Here is a 24212-nt window from a genome sequence, read left to right on the forward strand (position 1 = left end):
GGGGACAAAGTGCATGCGCCGAGTGCCAGTAACTTCGTATGCGCTGCGCTTTCGACGTTTTCTTCGCGTTGAAGCGAGGCGAAAGACAGCGCGAAGGTCAATTTGCCCCCTGCTGCTGGCGCGCTTTCTCACTCAGGCGTTTTCATAGTGAGTTTCCGGGTCATCGAGCGAGATGTGTTCATGTTTACCTGTGCGCGCGTGACAACGTGCTTGTCTACTTAGTTTGTGAGCAAATGTTTACAACTTTATACGGCCCATTAAACCGCTATCCTTGCTTCGTATAATTTTTTTTATTGATATGATATGAGGAGATGTTGACGCACAAGTAAGGCGCCGGCTACTCCTTAACTCTTGAATACGTCTAACCTACAACATGCACGGTGAGGAAAAAAAAGTGGTACGTACAATGTAGAAGTTCAATCACTCCACTGCACTGGAGAAGAAAGTCTCAAGAATATAAACAATAATGGCACCTTACAATACAGTCTCTAATCAGCGGGTGGTGCACACATCGTGTACATGCATTTTCACATATAGTCAGCACAGAATATAAATATAACATAATCCACAAACACATACACAGCTACATTGAAATAAAAGAAACATTATAAGCGTTAATAACGGCCAACAATGCCGCTCTCTTCGAGAAATGTTGTTAACGCTTTTAGAGCGCTCTTTTGCAAGGCCGTTGTTGACCAAGGGTCCAAAAGTTTCCTTTAACTGAAAGGTCTGCGGTCTAATGCCAATAAAGTTGATTTAAGTCGGCGTCTTGGTGTGTCGTGAAGTGGACAATCTAAAAGGAGGTGATATACATCTTCATCTACAAATCCACAATCACATTCGGGGGTTTCCGCACGGCCAATTCTATGTAAGAAATGTTTTGTGTAAGCAGTGCCTAGTCGTAATCGATGAATAAGGGTTTCCAAATTTCTGTCTAATGGCAACGGAAATTTTAATTCAATAAGCGGATCAATATGGTATAAATCAGAGCTCTTCAAGTTCTGGTCAAACCACGTATTTCTACACATTTTAAAAGATGTTGCCCTTATGATACAGCGTAATTCATTTTTTGATATTGGGAGCGAAATTCCATCCTCTTTGAGGTGTGCTTGTCGTGCTGCTTCATCGGCTGCTGTGTTGCCAGGATTGTTACAATGTTCAGGTATCCACTGGAATCTTATTTCATGCTTCTCTTGGCTTGCCTTCGTGAGGTCTCTAAGTGTTTCATATATTATACTATCACTGATTGTTTTTCCTTTTGTGCTGCAGAGTGATATTAGTGCCGCCTCTGAATCGCTGAAAATTACCCATTTTTGCGCATCTCGGACTGAAGTTATAAATTTTAACGCACATAGGATTGCGAACAGTTCAGCCGTTGTGGACGAAGTCGCACGATATAACTTAAACGATTCGTGTTTATTGAGGCGCGGTATATAGAATGCTGAAGTTGACGAGGTTGCTGTACTGGAGCCATCTGTATAGACGTGTACGTATCCTGAATACCCCATATAAATCTGGTAAAGTGCTAGTTGTTGAGCAGCTTGAATGCACATGTCTCTTTTTCTGAATATGCCATCTACTGACAATTCCATTTTTGTACGAGTAAGCCCTTCGTATAACTGCTCTACTACTAATTCTACTACAACTACTACTCTACTAATTTGCTATCACAATCGATGATTCGCCTTTCGGGCGAAACTACGACTTTGGTTTACCAAAATGCATTTTAAAACCAATGCATTTCGTCGCAAACTTTGGTAACGTGTATCTCGAAACTCATGTCATCCTAAGCATTCGTTCCAAGTAGATATAACTGTAAAAGCAACTGGCTGCAATTCCTAAATTGAAAAATGTGGGCAATTAGTTTCAAAGTTAGCAAACATTTGCTGAGATAGGTTGTGTAAATAACGTTTGCCTCCTAGAGTACTCTAGCTCAAGAAGTAGCATTGTTCTACATGTCCCGGGTGCAGGGGCGTAGCCAGGGGGGGGGGGGGGGGGGGGGGGGCTGATGGGGCTTCAGCCCCCCCCCCCCCCCCTCCCGCGAAATTTTTTCGTGCTGGCATGCACCGCCGACCAAAACTACCACCGACGCCGGGAATCATTCTGGATTTTGTCTACAATGTCTTTTTGACGCTCGAAAAGACATTTCGGCGCGAAAATTGCGAACTCGGGCTGGATTTCGTAACAACGCCCTTGCACCTGGAGTCACGTAACGCAAGGAGCCCCATCTGAGCACAAACTTTAAAGGGCTTTTAGATAGTGATCGGGCGCGTTGCGGCATCTTGCAGCTGCCGCGGAATCTACGGAGCGCATGGATTTCAATTACGAAACTTTATGGGTATAAAGTTCTCAAACTTTTGACGCGAAAGGTGCACTGACATTTCCAAAGGTTTGCTTTAAAAGATTTTCAATTCCTGGAACTTTATGGGGTTAATATTCTTATAAACTTGGGCCAACATGCGCGCACTGGAGCCCTCGTGTCCAAGCCGTTCCAGAAATGGAAGCACGCCCTCGCAATCTTCTACACACACGAAAATACTAAATATCACCGTGAATGTCAGCTAACAGCTGATAATTTTTTCCAAACGTTTTCAGGAAGCATGCCCAATGAGATCAATCAGTTGGACCAGGGCAGGAAAAGTAAAATATGAGAAAACAGGAGAAAGTAAACGGCCTATTATTGAGGAATTTCTTTTCTTTTCTTTTTTGCGGGCGACAAGGTCTGGCTCTCCGTGGCCATAGGGACAGTGGCCCTATGGATTTAAGCATAGCCCCCGTTGAAAATACAGGTATTTTTAGAGCGCTTCTTCACATGCGAGCTGATTGTGGAGATACATATCTGAAGAACCATTTGGAAAGTTGCCCCAGTAATGCCTCGTAATTAAGCGCAGAGGCACAAAACCAAATTATAGCAATTTGTGGTGAAATTATCCAAAAAAAGCCTAGATGCAAAAGCAGGCTGCTTCTCTATACTTCCTGACGAAATGACGGACATCGCTGGAATCGAACAGCCTACTTTTTCTGCAAGGTACCTAAACAAGTATGCCAACGACATCAAGGGATTGTTTTAGGTTTTAGCACCGGAATAGATGCCCATCTCTCATTGCGACTGTAGGTTCTATGTAAATGTGCAAATACTGCTGCAGATTCTAGTCACCCTTCCAGTGGCCACTGCTAGCGCAGAGAGAATATTTTTTAACAAGCGTTTACTAACAAAAACTACTTGCGCTCTACAATGTCTGTGGAATGCATGATTAGGCTGGCGCTTCTATACACCCGCAGAGACGTCGGCATCAACGTGTCCGAAGTCATTGACCGCTTCGCTGAACTTCCCCGCCGAGAGAAGTTTGTCCTTTAGATAGCGAAGCAGCAAAAATCAATGCAAGTAAAAAGCTCTGCTCCTTCAGGTCCATAAGCGCTTAATTATGAAAACGTGTGACTGTTCATTAGCTTTTAAAACCGCAGAAATTTTCGCCGTTTATTCTAGCAGTTGGCACCATGATCAAAATTATCATGCGAATACGAAAATTACGAGGGCATAAATAACCAATTTTGACCGACCTTGCTCATTGAAAGCCCGGTCCACTCGGCGTTTGCCAAAAACACACGCGGATATTGGGTAGTTTAATTTGACCAGCCGGGGTGGCTCAGTCAGCTAAGGCGTTGCGCTGCCGAGCACGAGGTCGCGGGATCGAATCCCGGCCCCGGCGGCCGCATTTCGATGGAGGCGAAATGCAAAAGTTCCCGTGTGCTTGCGTTGTATAGTGCACGTTAAAGAACCCCAGGTGGTCAAAATTAATCCGGAGCCCTCCACTACGGCGTGCCTCATAATCAGAACTGGTTTTGGCACGTAAAACCCCAGAAAGAAGAAGGGTAGTTCAATTTGCCGCATCATCTGTGGCTTTCGTTTGTCCTTTTCTTCCCTTTTTAGCTATCTGCTTTTATTTCTTTTTTGAAATACAGCAATACGCTCCTTTAATTTTGGGTGCAGGATAATTGTTGGCGCTATGCAGACAGTTAAATTACACATTTTCGGACTGATTTCTGCATTATTCCTCTATTAGTCTACCCATATGGCGCTGTCGCGACCGCTGCATGGCCCGGGTACATATCACGATTTCTGCGATCATAGTTTTGTTCTTGCCTGGATCATCTGTCTTTCTGTGCGCAAAGTTTACTATCTGTGACTGCGCACATGTTTATTTGTCTTGTTTGACGCATTATATACAGTGACGTTTGCTTAAATACGTAGATTTATTGGACACTTATACGTATTTTTAAATATCTTGTCGCGAGTTTTTGTGTATACAAGCAGTGAACTTTCTTTCCAGCGACTCTTTGTTGCCCTTTAGCGAGTTGTACCTTCGCATTTGTATATTCCATTCTACCTTCGCATTTCTAATGTATATTTTGCAGAACTCCTACTTTTTATTTGTACTTACTGTTGCGAGTATATTCTCGGTGTAATCACAGTACATGACCGGTTACAGCTACTCCTGCACAATCGATCGCAACGAGGGACAACGTCATTGAGGTTTCTACCTGGCCGTTGCATATGTACAAAAATGTAAACAAGGTTCTTGAATGACAAAGATTCCTCAAAATATTTGTCCTCAACTTATTCATTTCATGGCCTTTACGTTTTTCATATCAGCTGCATGCACTGTTTGCTGGTTTCGAACTGATATAGTTGTGAAGTTCGTGTGATATTTGCTTTACTTATTAAATATACAAAAAAACGCGGAAGCACTGTTATCAGTTATTCCTGCCACAATTTTGGTGGCATACGAATATATTCTTTTATGGAAAATGACATATTTTACTTGACAGTGCATAGCGTTCGATAATTCGTTTGCAGTATCTAATATACAATGGCATTGGCAATTCAGTTGTTATTCATGCATTTGATCGCTCGACAAATTCTAGAAGGAGGTGGCTGCGCTGCAACCTAAGCCCCCCCCCCGAACAAGATTTCTGGCTACGCCACTGCCCGGGTGATCTTTAAACATGATGTTAACCCTGTAATGCTCAAACAGGGTTCCACATCAATGAAATTTGAAACAAATTGTTCACGTTTATATCTGTCCATGGTGTGTACATCATTAGAAAAAAACAAGAAATGTTTTTCAGTTACAATTTAATTATCATACTAATTGATTAATTAGAAAATGGTTTCTTGCACTGTTCACTGCTAGAACTTCACTCCAGATTATTAAAAACACCGCTATGAATTTTGTATTAGGAGTACCCCACTTCAATCGGCATTTTGAGGAATCATACTCAGCGTAGCATATATGATACGTTGGGCATTACAGGGTTAAAGAATCAATAGAACACCCAGTATATCTGGGGAGCGCAATCGAGGACGACAGAAAATTCGGGGTGGGTGTGATGAAATTAGAAAATTTCTAGGCGCACGTTAACATCAGTCAGCGCAAGGCAAGAGTAACTGGAGATCACTGGGATCACTGGACAGAAGCATTTAGCTTCTGTCCCTGCATCAGGCTTTATGTGCTGTCTGCTGCGAAAACTCAAATAAATAAAATTAAAAATGATAAAAAAGACCTTCGTCCTACAGTGGACATAACAATATGCTGTTGCTGATGATGATGAAATCTGTATATGAATGAGATGACATGCGTGCATGACCTGATATGAATGAGGTGATATGAATAAATGACAAGAGATTAATGATGAGCTAAACGAGAACAAGATGAAAGCAGGAGCCAACGTTTCGACAAGTGAACTTGTCATTTGGCCTTGACAAAGACCAGTCCATTTGTCGAAACGTTGGCTCCTGCACTCATCTTGTTCTCGTGTTGCTCATCGTCTTGAATTTTCATCTCCCGTATTCCCCACGTGTTCCCATTACTATTATTATTATTATTATTATTATTATTATTATTATTATTATTATTATTATTATTATTATTATTATTATTATTATTATTATTATTATTATTATTATTAGTTTGCGTTCGCCAACGCCGCTCGAACCAGCCCTGGATAAACGGTGCGATATTATCCGCCATCAAAGAAAACGACCTACTATGGCAACGCTACAGACATGCACCCAGTGACAGCGTTCACAGTTCAAAACTTCTCGAAATAAAGTAAACGCCCTCATTCGTGCGGCCAAACGCTCGCACGACCGGAACCGCTTTTATCAATCTCGTATTAATACTTGAGGGGCTCATAATTGAGGGGTTCATCTTCAAATCTGGATAATGATATTCAGAACAATTTTGATTCAGATTTACCAACAGTCGTTAACAACTTTAACCAATTTTTCGCTCAGTTTTCTGCAGTGTCTAAGCAATCGTGTCACACTGCTAGCACCACTACTTCGGTAATCGAGTCCGCTTTCCTTCCCAGTATTACGGAAGAAGAGCTTTACTCTTTACTAGGCAGCTTCGGCCGGCATCAATCACCAGGAATTGATAAAATTCGCATGTTTGATCTTTTTAGGAACTTTGGTGTTCTGAAGCATATCCTGTTAGAAATCCTAAACGAGATAATTACAAGCGGAAGCATTCCCACGCTGTTAAAAACAGCCGTAGTGCGACCCCTTCTTAAAAGTGGTGATGCTGAATGTGTGCATAATTATCGCCCCATTTTCATTTTGCCTAGTTTAGCAAAAGTTCTAGAAAAACGTATATTCTCAGTCATGAACAGTTTTATTTGGAAATCAGGAGGGTTTTCTGAATGTAAATACGGTTTTATTGAAAAAAGGGGCACTCAGGCTTTATTATAAGAAATAAGTGTCCATTTATTTTCTTCACTTGAAATAAATCTTGTATCCTGTGCACTTTTTTTTAGATGTCGCAAAAGTGTTCGACACGGCGTGCCATGCTATATTGTTAGATAAACTCTACAATTTAGGTTTTCATGGTCCTTTTTTTCGGTTGTTGCACAACTTCCTTACAGATCGTTCGCAGCTGTTTTCCATTTCAAAGATTTACAGCTCCCGCATTTTTCTGAGGGCCGGTGTGCCACAAAGTTCCATATTGTCTCCCTTACTTTTTAATGTGTACATTAAGGACATGTAGAATGCGCTATCCACTCGCGAATTATTCCAATATGCAGATGATACTGCACTTGTCGCCACACACGTGAATTTTTCAAATGCATTCTCAATGCTTCAGAATGACGTTGAAAAATTAATGGACTGGTTTGATATCAATCTGATTACCATTAACCATTCTAAGTCAAGGTTGGTTTGCTTCCAATGCCCTCTCAAGAGTGTCTCACTTTCTTATTCACTTTATTTGCACACGTCTCGATGTGTCAATTGTTCTCGTCCCCCAATAAATTTTTCTAATTCAGTAAAGTATTTGGGCATATGGTTTGAGTTCGGCCTTCTTTTTTCGATTCACTTATCTTACATATGCAGCAAACTCCGTAAAATCGTCTGTTTATTGTATTGGGTGTTTTTACCTCTGTCTGTCAGGAAACTTTTGGTTCACTCGTTAGCCTACAGTGTGCCCAGGTATGGAATTACAACATTTGTTCATTGTTCTGGTATTTGGCATCAACGTGTATTTGGCTATTGAAATGCATGTTAAAAAGTGTTACTTATGACGTATGCAGCCCACAAGATGTGAATCTTTTTCAGATTCTAAAATTACCAAACTTACGATCACTTTTTGTTCAGACAGTGGTACTCAAACATTTCTGGACCGATACATTTAAAGTTCCAACTGTGTTTTGCCGTCCTTTATGTCATACACCCACTTTTTCAGTTCCTCCCACACGTACCAGATTTGGTAGATACACTCGAGCATATTATGTTCCGGACATATTCAATGCTATTTCCTCTGAAATTACGTCCTGTGAATCTGTACGCGATATTCACAAAAACTTAAAGGAACTATACGCGGAATGATTATGGGCGTGATATCTTTTTATCTAAGTCATTATGAAATGTGTCATCGGTTATTGCCTGTCAATGTGACTTGTATTTTATCGTCCACAAATAGGCCTAGATTTCATTGTCACTCTCAATTTTTTTTCTTCTTTCTTTCTTAATTTTTTTTCTTTTTTTAAAATAGTCAGTTTCGTGGCTGAGTTTTGTTGCTGACTGTCAAGTTTCGCGTGACAAGCCACTGCGATGGCTTAGGCGAACATGATTTCTCTCATTGTATTTGAAAGATTTGTTAATAAAATTATTATTATTATTATTATTATTATTACTATTATTATTATTATTATTATTATTATTATTATTATTATTATTAATATTCGGCGGCAGTCGGCGGCAAAAGTCTTGTCGAACACTTACGAGAACTATTTTCATCTAAACAGGCACAAGATTGTATCGCCGCCGATCAGCTGAGAAGAGGAATCTGCGACTACTGGATCGAATGACGGCCCCAGGATCAACCGGCCATCTGCGAAACCTGTCCCTGCTGGCAGGCTACGTCATTCATTGAAGTAACTGCTGCCTCTGGATTCTACCGGAGTGTGGCGCCTGGGATCGTCCTTTCAAGGATAAAAGACGCCCCCCTAGCACAAGCGCTTCGCAGTCGGCGGCAAAAGTCTTGTCGAACACTTACGAGAACTATTTTCATCTAAACAGGCACAAGATTGTATCGCCGCCGATCAGCTGAGAAGAGGAATCTGCGACTACTGGATCGAATGACGGCCCCAGGATCAACCGGCCATCTGCGAAACCTGTCCCTGCTGGCAGGCTACGTCATTCATTGAAGTAACTGCTGCCTCTGGATTCTACCGGAGTGTGGCGCCTGGGATCGTCCTTTCAAGGATAAAAGACGCCCCCCTAGCACAAGCGCTTCGCAGTCGGCGGCAAAAGTCTTGTCGAACACTTACGAGAACTATTTTCATCTAAACAGGTGAGCTACTCTTCCCTAGAGCTCATTTGTGTGCCGCCGCCGACTGCTGCCATGATTGATGCTGATCATTGATATTTGACGTGATCCTTGTGCGAAATTCTTTACTTGTTTTGTGCTTCGCCATGTCATCGATTTGCCCGGTTTGTTCAAATCGGCTGTCAAGTGATGGCAGATTCTTGTCCTGTGTGGAATGTAAGAATGGCTTTCACTTGGGGAAAACATGCTCGGGTGTTGCTGAAAGCACTTTTCTGTCAATGGGATCCTTAAAACGGGAGAGTTGGAAATGCAAGCACTGTAGATCATCTACGGGGGAATTAAGCTCAGGGCAACTTCGCAACTCGGCTGCATCTGCAGAAGCCGATGACCCAAGCTCTCAGTTGGGCTCTCTCCGAGAACAACTACAGGGAATCAATGACATGGTTGTTACTCTTTTGCCCCTTAAAGAAAAGGTTGACCAGTTACTTGCACTAAAGCCCCGGATTGATGAGGTGTTATCTTTGAGGGAAACAGTGCTGGAGTTGCAAAGCTCTGTGCAGTATCTGGCAACAGGTTATGACACAGTCCTGGCTCAGACTAAGGAATCAGATTCAGCCGTAAAAGGTATTGAAACCCAAGTAGAATCATTAACAGAATGTGTAAGAAAACAGTCTGAGGAAATAGCCCAATTTCGCGCTGAGCGCAACAAGGACGAGCAGTACAGCAGGCTTTCCAATTTGGAACTCCACGGACTTCCATTTTCTTCAGGGGAAGACCTGCGTGCTGTCATATCAGAACTTGCACAGAAGCTAGCTTTGACAGAATTCAACCCTCGGGATGTTGTAGCGGTCCACCGATTGCCCGCCAGAAAAGATAAAGTACCACCGGTACTAGTTAGGTTCTCTGGCCCGTCATTACGGGACACTTGGCTGGCAGCACGTCGCAAACTGCGTGACTTGGCACAGAAAAAACTTTACCCCATGATGTACCTAAACGAAAATTTGACTCAGACTAACAAAGAACTATTCTGGAAAGCTCGTACCAAAGGCAAGGAAAGCTCCTATAAGTATGTGTGGGTTAAAAATGGCAAGATTTTTGCTCGAAAAGAAGACGGAGGCCGTGTGCTTCGTATCGCCACGGTCGACGACGTTGATAAGATGACTTAGAAAATGGCAGTCAACTATCACTCCCTTCCAGATTTTTGTTCACTTGGAACAGTCTTTGACGTCACTGATAGCCCGTCTTTTTCCGTTATTCATGTAAACGTGAGAAGTATAAGGAAACATTGGGATCAGTTCCTTGTTGACACCACTAACATTTTGAGCTTAGTAGATGCTCTCGTTCTTACAGAAATTAACGCTCAAGATGATAGGTTATTCCAATTCCGCCTACCCGATTTTCAAGAGCATTTTTTAACTAGAACAGGTAGACGAGGCGGGGGAATAGCGGTCTTCATTAAGACTAAATGGTTAGTTACACCGATGTCGTTTTCAATTTCGGTTGCTGAAAGCCTTGCATTCCGCCTGGAATGTTCTGGCACTGTGCTCTCTCTAATCGCTGCGTATCGTCCACCGTCAGAACACGTGCAATCATTTCTCGATGAACTGAAAAAAAATTTAGACGTTCTACCTTCTTATAATAACATGTGCATTATCGGGGATATCAACATAGATATCCTAAGCTCTGAGAAGACGATTGTTTCCGATTATTTAAACATATTAGCAGACTATGGCATAGAATCTGTCGTTAATGAAGCAACTAGACAAGAAGTGCTCTCAGGTCGCCTTGTTTCCTCGTGCCTCGATCACGTCTTAGTGCGCTCAATAGATTTTTTGGCCGTTAAATCCATTCGAATAACAAAAAAGCTGGCTGATCATTACTATATCGGCTGCCAGATCTCATCTCCGGGTGCTCATACTGTCAAAAGCAAGGATGTCCAATATATAGAAATATTTGATTATGCTAGATTTGACAGACTTGTCTCCCAATATGACTGGGATTCACTGCTAGCGCATAGTGGTTCGACCAGTGCGTATAAAAAGTTTGTAGACACTTTTACTGAGCTGAAACAAGAGTGCAAAAGATCTGTTTTGGTACATAAGCGAAAAACACATTTACATTGGGTAAATAACCGAATATTGAAAGCCATTCAGGAGAAAGACGAACTCTGGAAACGATGTCGAAAGCATCCAGAAGACGAGGCTTTGAAGAGTCTTTACCGAAACGCACGAAACAAAGTTACAGCAATGATGCGCTGTTCCAAGAGAAGCTACTTTAGCAGTCAATTTTCCTTTTCACGAAATAAACCAGCAAAGATGTGGTCTCTAGTGAATGAGCTTAGGGGAATCAAGTCCAGCTCCCACTTAGACCCGATACTAAAAGGTTTCGGTCCTCCATCGCAAGCGGTGGCTAATAATTTCAATGTCTCATTTTCTTCATTGGTAACCGATACGGGAACGCCCCTTAATCTGCCGAACCTTATCGCAGCTAGCAGTTCAGTATCGGATTCAGCACTTCTGCCTTCGATGGCTGAAGATGACTTGCGTCGATTGCTTTATCGGTCACGAAGGAGCCGTGCTCAAGGCTTAGATGGAATATCAGCTGAAGATATTATACGTAATATCACGGTGCTAGCTAGGCCGATTCTTTTTATTTTGAACAGTATTTTAGACACGTGTGTTGTACCCGATGAAATGAAGAGAGCACGTGTTATTCCAATATTTAAGGGCGGAGATGCGTCAAAACCAGAAAACTACCGCCCCATATCCGTACTTCCTTTCTTAGCACAACTGCTTGAAAGGCATGTTCTTGAGGCTATGGACAGCTTTGTTCGTAAGCACAGCATTTTATCGCCCTCGCAGTACGGCTTTGTACAAGGCAGCGGTACGCAGAATCTTTTTGAAACTTTGTCAGATATTTTACACGAAACATTTGAACAAAACCAGGTGGCTTGTGGACTCTTCTTGGATATATCAAAAGCATTTGACTCAGTTAACCACCATATTCTATGCAGTAAACTTTACAACTATGGCTTTCGGGGACATTTTTTAGATTTTTTTAATAGTTATCTTCTGAATCGCTCTCAAATTGTTTGTTTGCATGATGTACACAGCACACTGCGGTACCTCACAGCAGGAGTGCCACAGGGTTCAGTGCTGTCACCACTTTTATTTAACTTATACGTGTGTGACTTGGGACGGGTAATTGGGACAAGCACTATTTTTCAATACGCGGACGACACTTTGCTCGTCTCAAGACACATGGAATATGAAAAGGCTGTTGATCTGCTTCAAATCGACGCAATTAATGTCATAGACTGGTGTAAAAGTAATCAAATAAGAGTTAACTCGCGAAAAACGCAATTAGTCTGTTTTAGAAATCCCTTAAAAGTTATTGATGCCACGTTGCCTGTCATTTTGCATGGCTCCGATTGTTTGAATTGTGACTGTACGCCGATTGAATATGTTGATAGTATTAAATATTTAGGAGTTCACTTTGATAATGCTTTATCATGGAACGTTCATATGGCTTCCATTTGTGCAAAACTTCGACGAGCAGCGTGCTTACTTTACCGCGTCCGAAGCTATGCTCCTATTAAAATAAAGAAAATGATCGTTCATGCGCTAGCCTATTCACATATAAGATATGGTATCTGTTGTTTCTTTAATTGCAGTAGCTTTTGGAAATCCAAGGTAAACAGGCTATTACAAAATATTCTAAAAAGTGTAGCCTACAACACAAACATTGATACGGCTAACTTGTTCAGGTCCCTGGAAATGCCGAACTTTGATTCAGTGTTCCTTTCTGTTGTTGTGCCGCGATATTTCTGGAATGAAAATTTTCGCGTACCTGCTAAAAAACACATGAATCTACGCAATCCCTCCAGATATGTTGTTCCTCGGACAAGAACTAATTATGGTAAAGGGCAACGAAAGTATTATATTCCGAATTTGTTTAATGAACTCCCCACTTCAGTACTGGAGCAACGAAGTTTATCCGGCTTAAAGAACGCCTTAAAAAAGGGGACATAAAAAAATATATATATATACTCGTATGAAGCTAACCTTTATTTGTGTCTGTGTGAGTATTATGATTGGTTTAGACTTTAAACCAATGTTAACTCGCTGTTTTTCTTTAGAACATGTGCAAATAGAGTGTCTATTCATGTTATAGTGTGATGTGTTTTGTTTGACAATGCAATATAGCACCTTTTCTCACTCTGTTTAGCGCTTTCTTGGTATTTTGTTTGTAAATGTTATTAAAAATGGGGAAGAGCTTTAGTTTATATTTTGGAGCATTAGTCATGTTCGAGAACCTGTTAAAGTGATTTTGCCGCGACTGTCAGGTCTCTGCCACACAAGCCCTTGGAAGGCTTCGGCAGACCTCACAAAAAATTCATGTACCAAAAAGCTCGCAATAAAGGCTATTATTATTATTATTATTATTATTATTATTATTATTATTATTAGCACACGACGGTTCCTACATCTAGTGCGGTGTTGTTTGATGAAAAGCTTGTCCACGAATGCCTTAAGCGCTTGAAGCCTTCCCTATCCTGCGGCCCTGATAGCATCCCCTCCGCAATTCTAAAAGCTTACGGCAGCATATTTGCTACAGTATTGACATCTATATTTAATAACTCTTTGACTACTTCCACTTTCCCCTGCATGTGGAAAACTGCTCGTGTTTTTCCTGTATTTAAGTCTGGATGTAAATCAGATGTCTCGAATTGTCGCCCAATTTCTCTTCGTTGTGCTACGTCCAAGATTTTTTAGCTTGCTCTTCACAACATATTGTCTTTTACTGTGAAGAACTCGCTCATTCCGAATCAGCATGGATTTCTCAACGGCCGCTCCACTATCACAAATCTCGCAAGTTTCATGACACAGATCTTCACGCCGGTACTTCAAAGGGGGCAAGTTGACACCATTTACTGTGATCTCAGCAAGGCTTTTGATGTAGTCAGCCACTCGCTGTTTCTGATCAAGCTTACGCACTTTGATGTTGACTCGTCAGTTGTGAATCTCTTGCGCAGTTATCTTCTTGGTAGATCCTGTTATGTTAACGTCAATGGCCAAACGTCTTCTTCTTACATGGCAACTAGCGGCGTCCCTCAAGGATCAGTATTAGGACCTCCTTTCTTAATTTTAGTAATGACGTTCTTTCTGTTATTCGGAACTCTTCTTTCCTTCTATATGCCGATGGCATCAAGATTTTAAAGAAAATTCACACTGTTGATGACTGTCGCGCCCTGCATCTGACCTGTTTTCCTTTTCTAAATGGTGCAAGGATAATAACCTTACCTTGAATGCTGCTAAGACCAAAGTCATGACTTTCACACGCAAAACAGCAAGTATTTCGTTTTCTTATTCTGTAGATTCTGTGCCGTTGTGTAAGGTCTGCGAGATCAATGATCTTGGTGTACTTTTTGATGCAACCTTACACTTTTCGGCTCACACTAAACGTGTTGCAATGCGGGGTATGCGCTCTCTTGGTTCTGTATGCAGACTATCGAGGGAATTCAAGTCTCCTACAGCGTTCCGCAAATTATACACAACCATCTGTCTCCCTCAACTCGAATATGCGTCGGTCGTCTGGAATGGCTCTTCTAGATCCAACAGTGACATTATAGATCGTGCCCAGAAAAAGTTTCTAAGCATATATAATCACCGCTTTGCAAACCTGGACATTGCACCCTGTACTAGCACTGTTGGATTGTTGTCATTGCCCTCACTTCGCGACCGACGTAATCGCGCTGACCTCCTGTTTCTCTTTAAACTCCTTCACGCTAACCTCACGTGTCCCGAACCTCTCGGCTGTGTCATGTTTCGTATCCCACGCAAGATCACCAGAGAACATAGACCTTTCCATGTTACTGCCTGTCATCACGAACACTCAACTGTCCACAGAATACAGAATCTTTATAACGCTTACTTTCGTGAACTTGATATCTTTCATAACTCCTTGTCATCGTTCTATTCCGAGCTTTGCCTTGCGTTATAATTTAATGTATTGTTCAAGTGCCCTTCTCCTCCTTTTTCTTTTGTATTTACTTTGATCTTTCTTGTCCGGTACTCTCTTCTTTTCACAATTTTTATTTTCATTTATTTTTTAATGCTTTTTCCCCGAGTGTTTTGTTTTTGGTTTGTAATGTATGCGTGCGCCAGCACTCAGACCTTAGGGTTGTTCCTGGGCACGTTAAATAAACATGATTGATTGATTAATTTGTTATTATTATTATATGAATTATATTATTATTATCATCATCATCTCTTTTGGAAAGCCAGAACGAAGGCAAAGGAGGAGGGATATCAGTTTTGTTGTACGAAAGGAGGCAAGATCTTCGTGTAAAAGAATGAAACAGCGTCTCTTGCCCGAATCGGTAAACAAGCAGACCTGGAAGACATTGTTTAGCCAGCATGCCTTTTTCTTTCAGCCAACTTCCGGACTTCAATTCATTTAAACAGAATTTCGATGCAATTTTGATGAAAGTTTCACCATTGTGAACGTTAATATTCGAAGTATGCGTAAATAGTGGGAAGAGTTTAAATTTCTGGCTGAGTCTACAGCTGTCTTTGTAGAAGTTTTTGTATTAACAGAAATCAATGTTTGCCAGGCTTGCCTTAATACATTCACCCTACAGGGCTTTTCCGCACATTTTTAAACACGAAGCGGGCGTCGTGGCGGAGGTATTGCTCTCTTTGTAAACGACAACTGCAAAGCTCCTTCTGTTGATGCTTCTTTTGTGCATGCTGAATCTATTATGGTCAAAGTTTGTAAGAGGTCATTTTCTGTGCATATTTTATCGATCTATCGACCGCCTTCATGCAGCCTTTCACGGTTTTTTGTAGAGCTTGATGAAACTTTGCGGCAGTGGAGCTCAGTGGACCAATCCTGCTTGATCGGGGACTTTAATATCAACATTTTATGCCCTGAAAAAGTATCTGTTTGTGATTATCTATCTACGTTGTCCGCTTATGGTCTGGAATGTACAATTAGAGCTCCTACTAGAGCGGAATTACTTCATGATAGCCTAGTGCAGTCCTGCTTAGATCACGTAGCCGATGCGACCTAAGTGTACAGCTCCCAACTGTACACTTAGGTCACGCACTGTTCTACAAAGGTTGGCTGACCACTACTTCGTGCCATGCCGTCTGTATTAGCGGACATATCTGGAACGCCATCGGTCGGAAATTCATCCGGGCAGCACAAATGCCTTGTCCCTATAAGTAATCAATCCAAGCTTAATAAACTTATTGTTTCGTTTGACTGGGCATCCTTAACTAAAGAAGATTCATCAGGCAACGTGTATGAAAGATTCTGTACGCAACTGAAAATTTTTAAATTACGTTGCACGCGGTTGGTAGCTAAACAGATAAGAAAGAGTCACTGCTGGAGGGACACGGAAATTCTTGCTGCGATTTCGTATCGAGATACCCTGTGGAAACGCTGCAAAAGAAATCTGAAAAACCAAGCACTGCGATTAGAATACAAGTCGGCAAGAAATAGAGCTGTTGCTGTCGTCACACAAACGTTAATTCTAGTTCACCTTACTATTTACACGAACACATTGGAGAAACTGCTAACGCTTTGCGGAACCCCAAACAATGTTGCTTAGCCAGCTGCCTGTAAAATGCTTCGCATAATGTCAATTCCCACAGTACGTGGGATCCGCACAACTTTCTTTTTCTAAGGAAACTTCACCTTTCCGACAGAAATTTTTTACATGGTCTTGCTGTATATGATCATCCAATTTGTTTGCACGTAATGCAGGGAGTGTACACTAACTTGTTTCCAGTGAAGCTCTCCTTTGTTAAAGTGTAAAACATTTTGGCTAGCTAGAAAATCTGTCTTGTTTGCAAGTGCTTTTTTAGCATTTTTTAGCTTCCTTAAAGGGTTAAGCACCGCAACAAACGGGACTGGCTTCCTGTCCTATGTAGATTTTGATGCATGAGAAAGGTAGCCTATAGACAACACTTGCTCTGCAATTTTCGAACTGGGTCAAATGATTCACAGCACAGCCTTTACACTTACTGGCACTTGCGCTGTCGGCTTGCCTTTGTGCTTCCTGGCAGATCCTGCTCAGCTTTACATGTACAGAAAAAACAACCTCTAGGCCGCATCTTTTACCCACGCTTTTCAAACCATGGCACATGCCAAGAATGTAAGGCGCCATAGCCGGTATTTTTCGGCTGATCTGTTCCATGCAGCCTTCCTCGTCCCCCAATTCACCCATCTCATAAGGTTTTCACACGTCCTGATATTGATGTGACTGGGTATCCGGCACTTTCCAGTCTTTCTACCTGAGTCTGCAGGCTGTGCGATAGGGTCACGTTGCACATACGAGACATTGCCCTTCAATGTAAAGATTGTTTATGCCAACCACTGTTTAACGACATACAAATTTTGTTTACACACCGTGATCAAATGACACGTGATATCCTGGAAGCTTTCCTCATAAGCAATAATGAGGACTTGTGCATAAGTCACCCATCCATCGCCTTCACTGAGAAAGAAGTGGCGTTTTCAGACAGACCATGAATAATTTGTTCCACGCTGCTATTACGCATGCATGCATGGTTTCTTTGGCGCCACGTGATAATCTTTGAGCCGGTGATGAGTCTTCGCTGTGCACATTTGTTATCAATGGAAAGCGGTTTATCGCAGGGGTGCTGGTTATTAATGCGGCCGCATTATATGCCCCATAACGCGAAAATCCGGCGTTTTGGTCGCCGGCATGGCCGAATGATGGTACCAAAAATGGCCAACAGAAAGAGTAAAACAATTCAGTAAATTCTCGCACTGACACCAATTTTATCAGTGTGGATCCTCGCAACAAAGCAAATTAAGGACTTCGAAAAGGAAATAATGCAAATTTAGGTATGGAGGGGAATCGAACCCGGGCATCCGGAGTGCGATCGCTTCCCCGACGCCACGTCGGCACCACGGTTCTGGTACACTAAAGGTGTGCCTAGTGCGCGCGTCATTAGGCACGTGACGATGCACCCAACAGGAAGGAGGTGGCGCCACGTCATCAGTGTGTAGCAGCATCAACGTCCAAGAGGATGAGGAGAACGGCAGCTGGCTAGGGACAGGCCATTGCCTAAAAATCGAAGCGGGCGCGTGGCTCATATCACGAGCCGCCCGTGCGAGGCTCCTTGGGGATTCCTGCCGCCGAGGCGAATGCCTGTCTCCTAGAGCCTTCTGTTCAGTAAAAATATACTCCTGTTTATTGTGGCTCATCGTCATCACTGATTTTGCACGACACAAGATTTGTGACCACGGAAGCGACAACAGCAACGTTACCAATGATCAGCGTGGAGCCACGCCACGGACGACAGAGATCGAACAATACCTGCACCACAGCGCGACGTGGCCGCACTTTCGCTGAGGTTACCCCAGTACTGGCCAGCGGACTGGCCAGTACTGGACCGCTCAAGTAAACAGCCAGTTCGCCAGAGCGCGTGTCACGTCGCAGACTCAAAAATTAAACCATCTCGTATCCACGCTGCCACCCGAGATTGGCACCGAGCTTCGCGACCTGATCCTTCAACCCCCGGCGACAGACCCTTTCGACATCCTTACGAGCGAACTCGTCAAGCAGACGACAAGACGGAACAGCGACGGCTACAGCAGCCACTCTAAACTGCAGGCCACGGGGATCGCAAACCTTCGCAGTTCTTGTGTCGTTTTCAACAGCTCCTTGGAGATAAGGCAACCGCCTTCAATAAAGATTTGCTCCGAGAACTGTTCCTAGAACGCCACTAGTGTGAAAAATGAGTGTATGAAATAAAAAAGTCGCAGTTTCAACCGAAAGGCGAAGCATCAATTGCGATTGCAAATTAGTAAAGAGCTATACGAAGCAAGGATAGTAGTTTAATGGGCCGTATAAAGTTGCCAACATTTGCTTACTAACTAAATAGACAAGCATGGTGTTACGCGCGCACAGGTAAACATGAACCCATCTCGCTCCATGACCAGGAAACTCGCTGTGAAAACGCCGGAATGAGAATGCGCGCCACCAGTAGCGGGCTAATTGACCTTCGCGCTGTCTCTCATTTCAACGCGAACTAAACGCCGAAAGCACAGCGCATGCGAAGCTACCGGCACTCGGCGCATGCATTTTGTCCCCATCGCAGATCGCATTGAAGATGAGGCCCGCGCGTGTGCGCACTTCGCCCACAGCGCAGATCACTTTCAAGATACGGCGCCCGCGCGGCCGCGCTGTGAGCAGCAGCCGACGGGGCAAAACGCACCCCCGTGCCTCGCGCGCGAGAAACCGCGCGCTTCCGGCCTGCCTTCCTCTGCGTGCGCTACATTGAGCCGCGATTTCCGGCTCACCCTCGTACGCTTTCACTCGCACACACAGCGTACGGCGCGCGGCGACGATTTTATCGCCGTTGGACTTTATACGGAACCTCACGGCGACGACGACGGCGGGCGACGACGACGACGGGCGACGCCGACAGACGACGACGGTGACGGCGACGGCAGAAATGCGCTTGGAGTGTCCATATAATTGCTATCGCAATAAAAGTATTAATGTAGAATTGAACGCCGCTGAGCGGTCCTTCGACTTATGAACTCCTCGCGGGCAAGCGAATGCGTTGAGACGCTTGGAACGTTTTCATTTGGCCTTACCGAGGCGCAGTTAGAGAGAGAGACAGACAGAAACTTTAAACTCCCCTGGTTGGGGCCCGTAGTCCAGGGCTCCACTGGCGCGAGCGGCTCGCTGGGCTTCGTCCAGGAGAGCCAGTTGGCTGTCCTGATCCTCGTCCACAAGCCGCGCCTCCCACTGCCTGTTAAAATCTTCTGTTTTTAGTTGTGTGGAGTTTATATGTGTTGGTCTGTTTGGGCATATCCACGTGATGTGCGGTAATGTTGGCGTGTCCCCGCACCACGGGCATTCGTTAGTGTATCGTGTTCTGGTGAATACGGATAAGTGGATGTAGGATTGAGTACGTTTGTGTTTGAAGTCGGCGCCAAGTCCTCGCCTGTTGACTGTTAAACTTTGTGTGAGGGCGTCCATATTGACTTCGCTCGTGTCTCTGGTGTTCGAGGATGTCGCGCGGTTTGGAGGGGGGCTCCTCACTAGGTCAATCCGCAGCTCGGATGCTTACTACGCGAGCTAGCCGATCCGCCCTTGTGTTGCCCTTCATGCCCTCGTGTGCGGGGCACCAAGTGAGGTTGTGGAATCCGGTAATTTGAATCCCTAGAAGTTTTAGTACTAAGCGCGGCGCCATCCCGGAGAGATACAGGCGACAGGTGGTTTGTGAGTCCGTGAGTATGGCCGCTGATACGTCCCTATTCTCCGCGCCCCTAATAGCAACTGCAATCGCTGCGGCTTCTGCTGTGCTGACAGATTTTGCCCTGGCCGATGCAGCTATCACACGATTTTGGTTCGTGGCTACCACCGTATACTTGTCCCTGCCTGTTTGACTCGCGTCTGTGTAGTACACGTCCGGTTGTCCTCTAAATCTCTGGTGCAAGGTTTTCGCTCGGGCCTTCCGGTGCCCCGAATGACATCTCGGACTCATATTTTTTGAAATTTGGAACACCACTATGTGCTGCCTGACTTCCCGGGTCATCTGCACTGTCTCTTCTGCACTGAACTGGGGGCGGAGTGCAAAGCCGAGTTTGGTTAATATGGCCCGACCCTGCGTTGTTGCGCACAGCCGTTCCCTTTGCGCGATGAAGGTGGCCGGTCGCATATTCCTCGAAGGTATTGTGGATTCCCAGTTTATCGAAACGTTCTGTACTGGTATTTTCCGGGAGCCCTAGAGCAGCTTTAAATGCCCGCCGAATGATGACTTCAAGCTGTTTGAGTTCCTACTTGGTAATGCTTTGAAAGGGGAGTGCGTACGTAATCCTACTCAGGCGTGCACCAGTCGGACACGCCTACAACACGCCTGGTACACGCCTACGAAGGCGTGTATCAGTCGGATCGTTTCCCCTTCCGAGACGCCCTCGCGGGTTCGCGTAACCCTAGAGATCATCTCATCTACGTTTTGTGCAGTACCTTTGAGGAGGCGGAGCGTGTGCGCTACTCCGGCCGTTTGTTGGATCCATAATCCCAGGACGCGCAGCTTATTCACCTCTCTTACACGCCCCCCGTCCAAGAACAGTTCGAAAATGGGGCGATTTTCTCGTCTCGCGTACTTTGCTCTTATTCGAATAAATTCGGACTTCTCTGGGCACATGTCATGCCGGCCCGTTAGAACGCAGGTGAGAGCTTGCGCGGAGAAGGAACGCGCGGGGGGAAAAAAACATTTCAGCATAGGAAGTTAAATGGTTTCGCATACCCACACGTAAGCAATCTTAAATGCCTCTGCCGAATTATTTTCTTTTCCGTTTTTTTGCCTGAGTTTTGATGACATATGCAGATAAGTTGACTCGCTTTCAATTACGCGTCAGTGGCGAGTCAGTGCTAATCCTTGGGATTCTTCTGTCAGTCCGTGTTCAAGCTGGGCTGCTTTTCACAATGAGACACAAACAACCCTTGTCAGAGCCTATTGTTAGCCTTTGTCTCATTTTGAGCCTACACCTCTTCTTCACATGTACAAACTAGCCTGACAGAATACGTTACTAAGCAATCAAAAGACTAATCCAATCCTTCAAAAGCAGTAAATATTGGCCTCTTTTCCTTTAGTGCGCTACTTCTCCGTCCTTTTCTGTATTGCCCTTCTTTATAATTACAGATAATATTGGCAGAATCGAAGCCATTGTGTGCTTATGACCACGTCCACAAGAACGAAGCAACATTTTCAATATTCCTCACAAAAGAAAAAGAAGAGAAAACCTTTATTAAAGGTAAACAAAAGGCAACCCCTGTGGTGCTGCCAGCGAGGTGCCTAGATTAAGTTTATTCTATCACTCCTCAACCAGTATAGTAAATGTTTGACGTAGTTTTGTGCCGCAGTGCCTGAGTACGAATTGCTAGGATGATAATCCACAGAAGGCCATTCTGGCAACCTTTAGCCAGTACATTGAATACCAATAAGATTGTTCGATACCTACTGTATAAGTGTAGAGAGGTGACGTGACGATATTATGAAATAATCTAACAATTATGAAATAAAGTAGGGTCATGTGATGCAGGATACAGCTAACTGGAAATAGCTGGGAGATCACTTCGTCTTGCATTGGATCGAAAATCAGCTTTCTTTGATCATGACAATGACCTCGACGACGATGATGGTCTACTAGGTGAGCATGCTAAAGGGGCTGACCCGACTATTTTTGCGGTTGCAATGTGTGGAATTTTGAGATTTATGTACATTTTGTCCAAAATATTTAGTGTGGATAATTTCAATTCCTGGTGTCCACTGCAGCTATAAATATTCGCCCGCAATAAATAATAATATTTTCCCTCGAATTCACCCATCTTCGGCATTCGGGGACATTCACCTAACAACACACCATAATCCGCTGTGATTAAAGCGCGTAGCCGGTGAAACATGGAGCAGCGGACGAAGTCGAAAAGATGTACAAGAAGTGAACGCGTACCGATTTTGATTTTGACCGCTCTGATCCAAATCTTGATCCTCGTCCGCTGAGCGCCAGCCTGCATCGGCGAGCAACTTGCTGTAAGACTTCCGGCGTCTACCAAGCATCAACACGAGCAGCGCTAGCACCGCCAATACCACAACGATGGCCGCTACGCACACGGCCGTCTCCGTCAAGTGGCCGTGGAGCATTGCAGACCACCTGCACAACGCCAATGAGAGCAAAGCATGTACACCCATGTACTGGAAGGAATTCCTTCTTGCCCACCGAAATAGGCCGCTAAGTTTAGCGGGCAAGAAAGACAAGTGCCAAAACCACGATGTGATTACGCTGTAGAAGGGACTCTGGATTCATTATGACCACCTTGAATCATTTAACATGCACCCAATGCACCGTGCACTAACGTCTTAATGCGTTAGCATCCTTTCCGGGGGCTATCTATCTATTTGAGAGCGCAGCCCTTAGGGCGTCGGCCTTGGCGTAACCGGCGGAATGGACGAGCCCACCGCAGGATGAAAAGGAGAGCGAACGTGGGGCGCCGCAGTGGATGAAATACTGGGATAGGAAATAGAGCGTGAGGAGCAAAATGCAGGTGGACGGAACAGCGTAAGCACGATTGGAAAACGGACGAGGAGATTATTGCGAAAGGGTTAACAGGAAAGTGGAGTGCCGCACGAGAAGTGCTCCATGGCGGCGACACGCTACGAGATGGCGCCATAGTAGCATGCGCCATCCCGTAGGCCGAAAATGTAATCAAGTGGTGGAAATTCGCCAAGGACTGCAGAGCAACGATGTCCTCTGTCTCCATTGTTTTTCACGTTTTATAGAAACACGACTGGAGAACAGCGAATTAGGGTTTAATTTATCCCACATGCGTAATGGCCAAATGGTGCAACAGAAGGTCCCCAGAGTGATGTATGCGGAGCACATAGTGCTACTAACGGACAATGCAAGAGATTTACAGAGACTTCCGAATATATGTGGAAACGCAACGACAAATCTAGGCCTGAAGTTTAGCACAGGGAAATCGGGCATTATGATATTTAATGAAGAGACGAGTTACTACGTGGTGTCAATCGAACAGCAAAACATACCCATAGTCAAGCAATAGAAGTATGTCGGCGTATACATAAACGAAGGAAAGACTTGCTCAAGCAATCACCAAGATAATCTGGAAATAAAGGGAAAGCGGAATGCAACAATAATGAAACACGGAGCACTGTGGGGCCACAATAAGTATGAGGTGGTTTGTTGAATCTGGAAAGGAGTAATGGTCCCAGCGCTACCGTTCGCAAACGTCATTCTGTGCCTAAAATCGGATATATTGTCGGGGTTTGAAGTTAACCAAAGATCAGTAGGCCGGTTGGCTTTGGGAGCCCACGTTAAAGCCACAAATGAGGCAGTGCAGGGTGACATGGGTTGGGCCTCTCTTGAAGTCGGAGAACCGCAGAGGAAATTTAGTTTTGAAGAATGGCTCAGAAACATGAGCGAAAATAAATGGGCGGCTAAAATGCACAAGTATCTGTACCTGAAAAGCGTGGACACAGAATGGAGGAAGAGGTCAAGAAAGTTGGCAGCCAAGTACAAGGTAACTGAAAGTGTAAATAGACAACCAGGAGTCATCAGAAAGAAAGTGACGAAAACGGTGACAGCGAATTGGATGCTAAGAATGGAAACAAAAAAGACCGTGTAGAACTAGAAGAATGAGACCCAAGAATTCACCGATGATTACGGTACTGCCTCATGCGAAATTTGAGAGCAGCTCTATACGTGTTTGCATTTCGCGGTATATTGGTTGACGTGGACAATTTCTCTCGTGCGGCACGTTGCGAACGGAGCGAAGTGTGGCGCGACTGCCTCGCTAATCTGGAGATTACG

The 24212-nt window shown here is 44.1% G+C and overlaps 1 protein-coding gene across 5 annotated transcripts in view; it reads right to left on the reverse strand.

Annotated features, from left to right (window-relative positions):
• The window catches only part of LOC119458642 (protein Hook homolog 1-like), a 140847-nt gene extending 118315 nt beyond the window's left edge, over positions 1-22532 (reverse strand). For all 5 annotated transcript variants that reach the window (XM_049671330.1, XM_049671331.1, XM_049671332.1 and 2 more), the window contains exon 1: positions 22335-22532. In XM_049671330.1, coding sequence (XP_049527287.1) covers positions 22335-22525 — 191 coding nt within the window. In that variant the 5' untranslated portion in view covers positions 22526-22532. The remainder of the gene's footprint in view (positions 1-22334) is intronic.
• Positions 22533-24212: the final 1680 nt, after the last annotated feature.

The sequence above is a fragment of the Dermacentor silvarum genome, chromosome 7, assembly GCF_013339745.2.
Source record: "Dermacentor silvarum isolate Dsil-2018 chromosome 7, BIME_Dsil_1.4, whole genome shotgun sequence".
In the NCBI taxonomy this organism is placed as follows: domain Eukaryota; kingdom Metazoa; phylum Arthropoda; class Arachnida; order Ixodida; family Ixodidae; genus Dermacentor; species Dermacentor silvarum.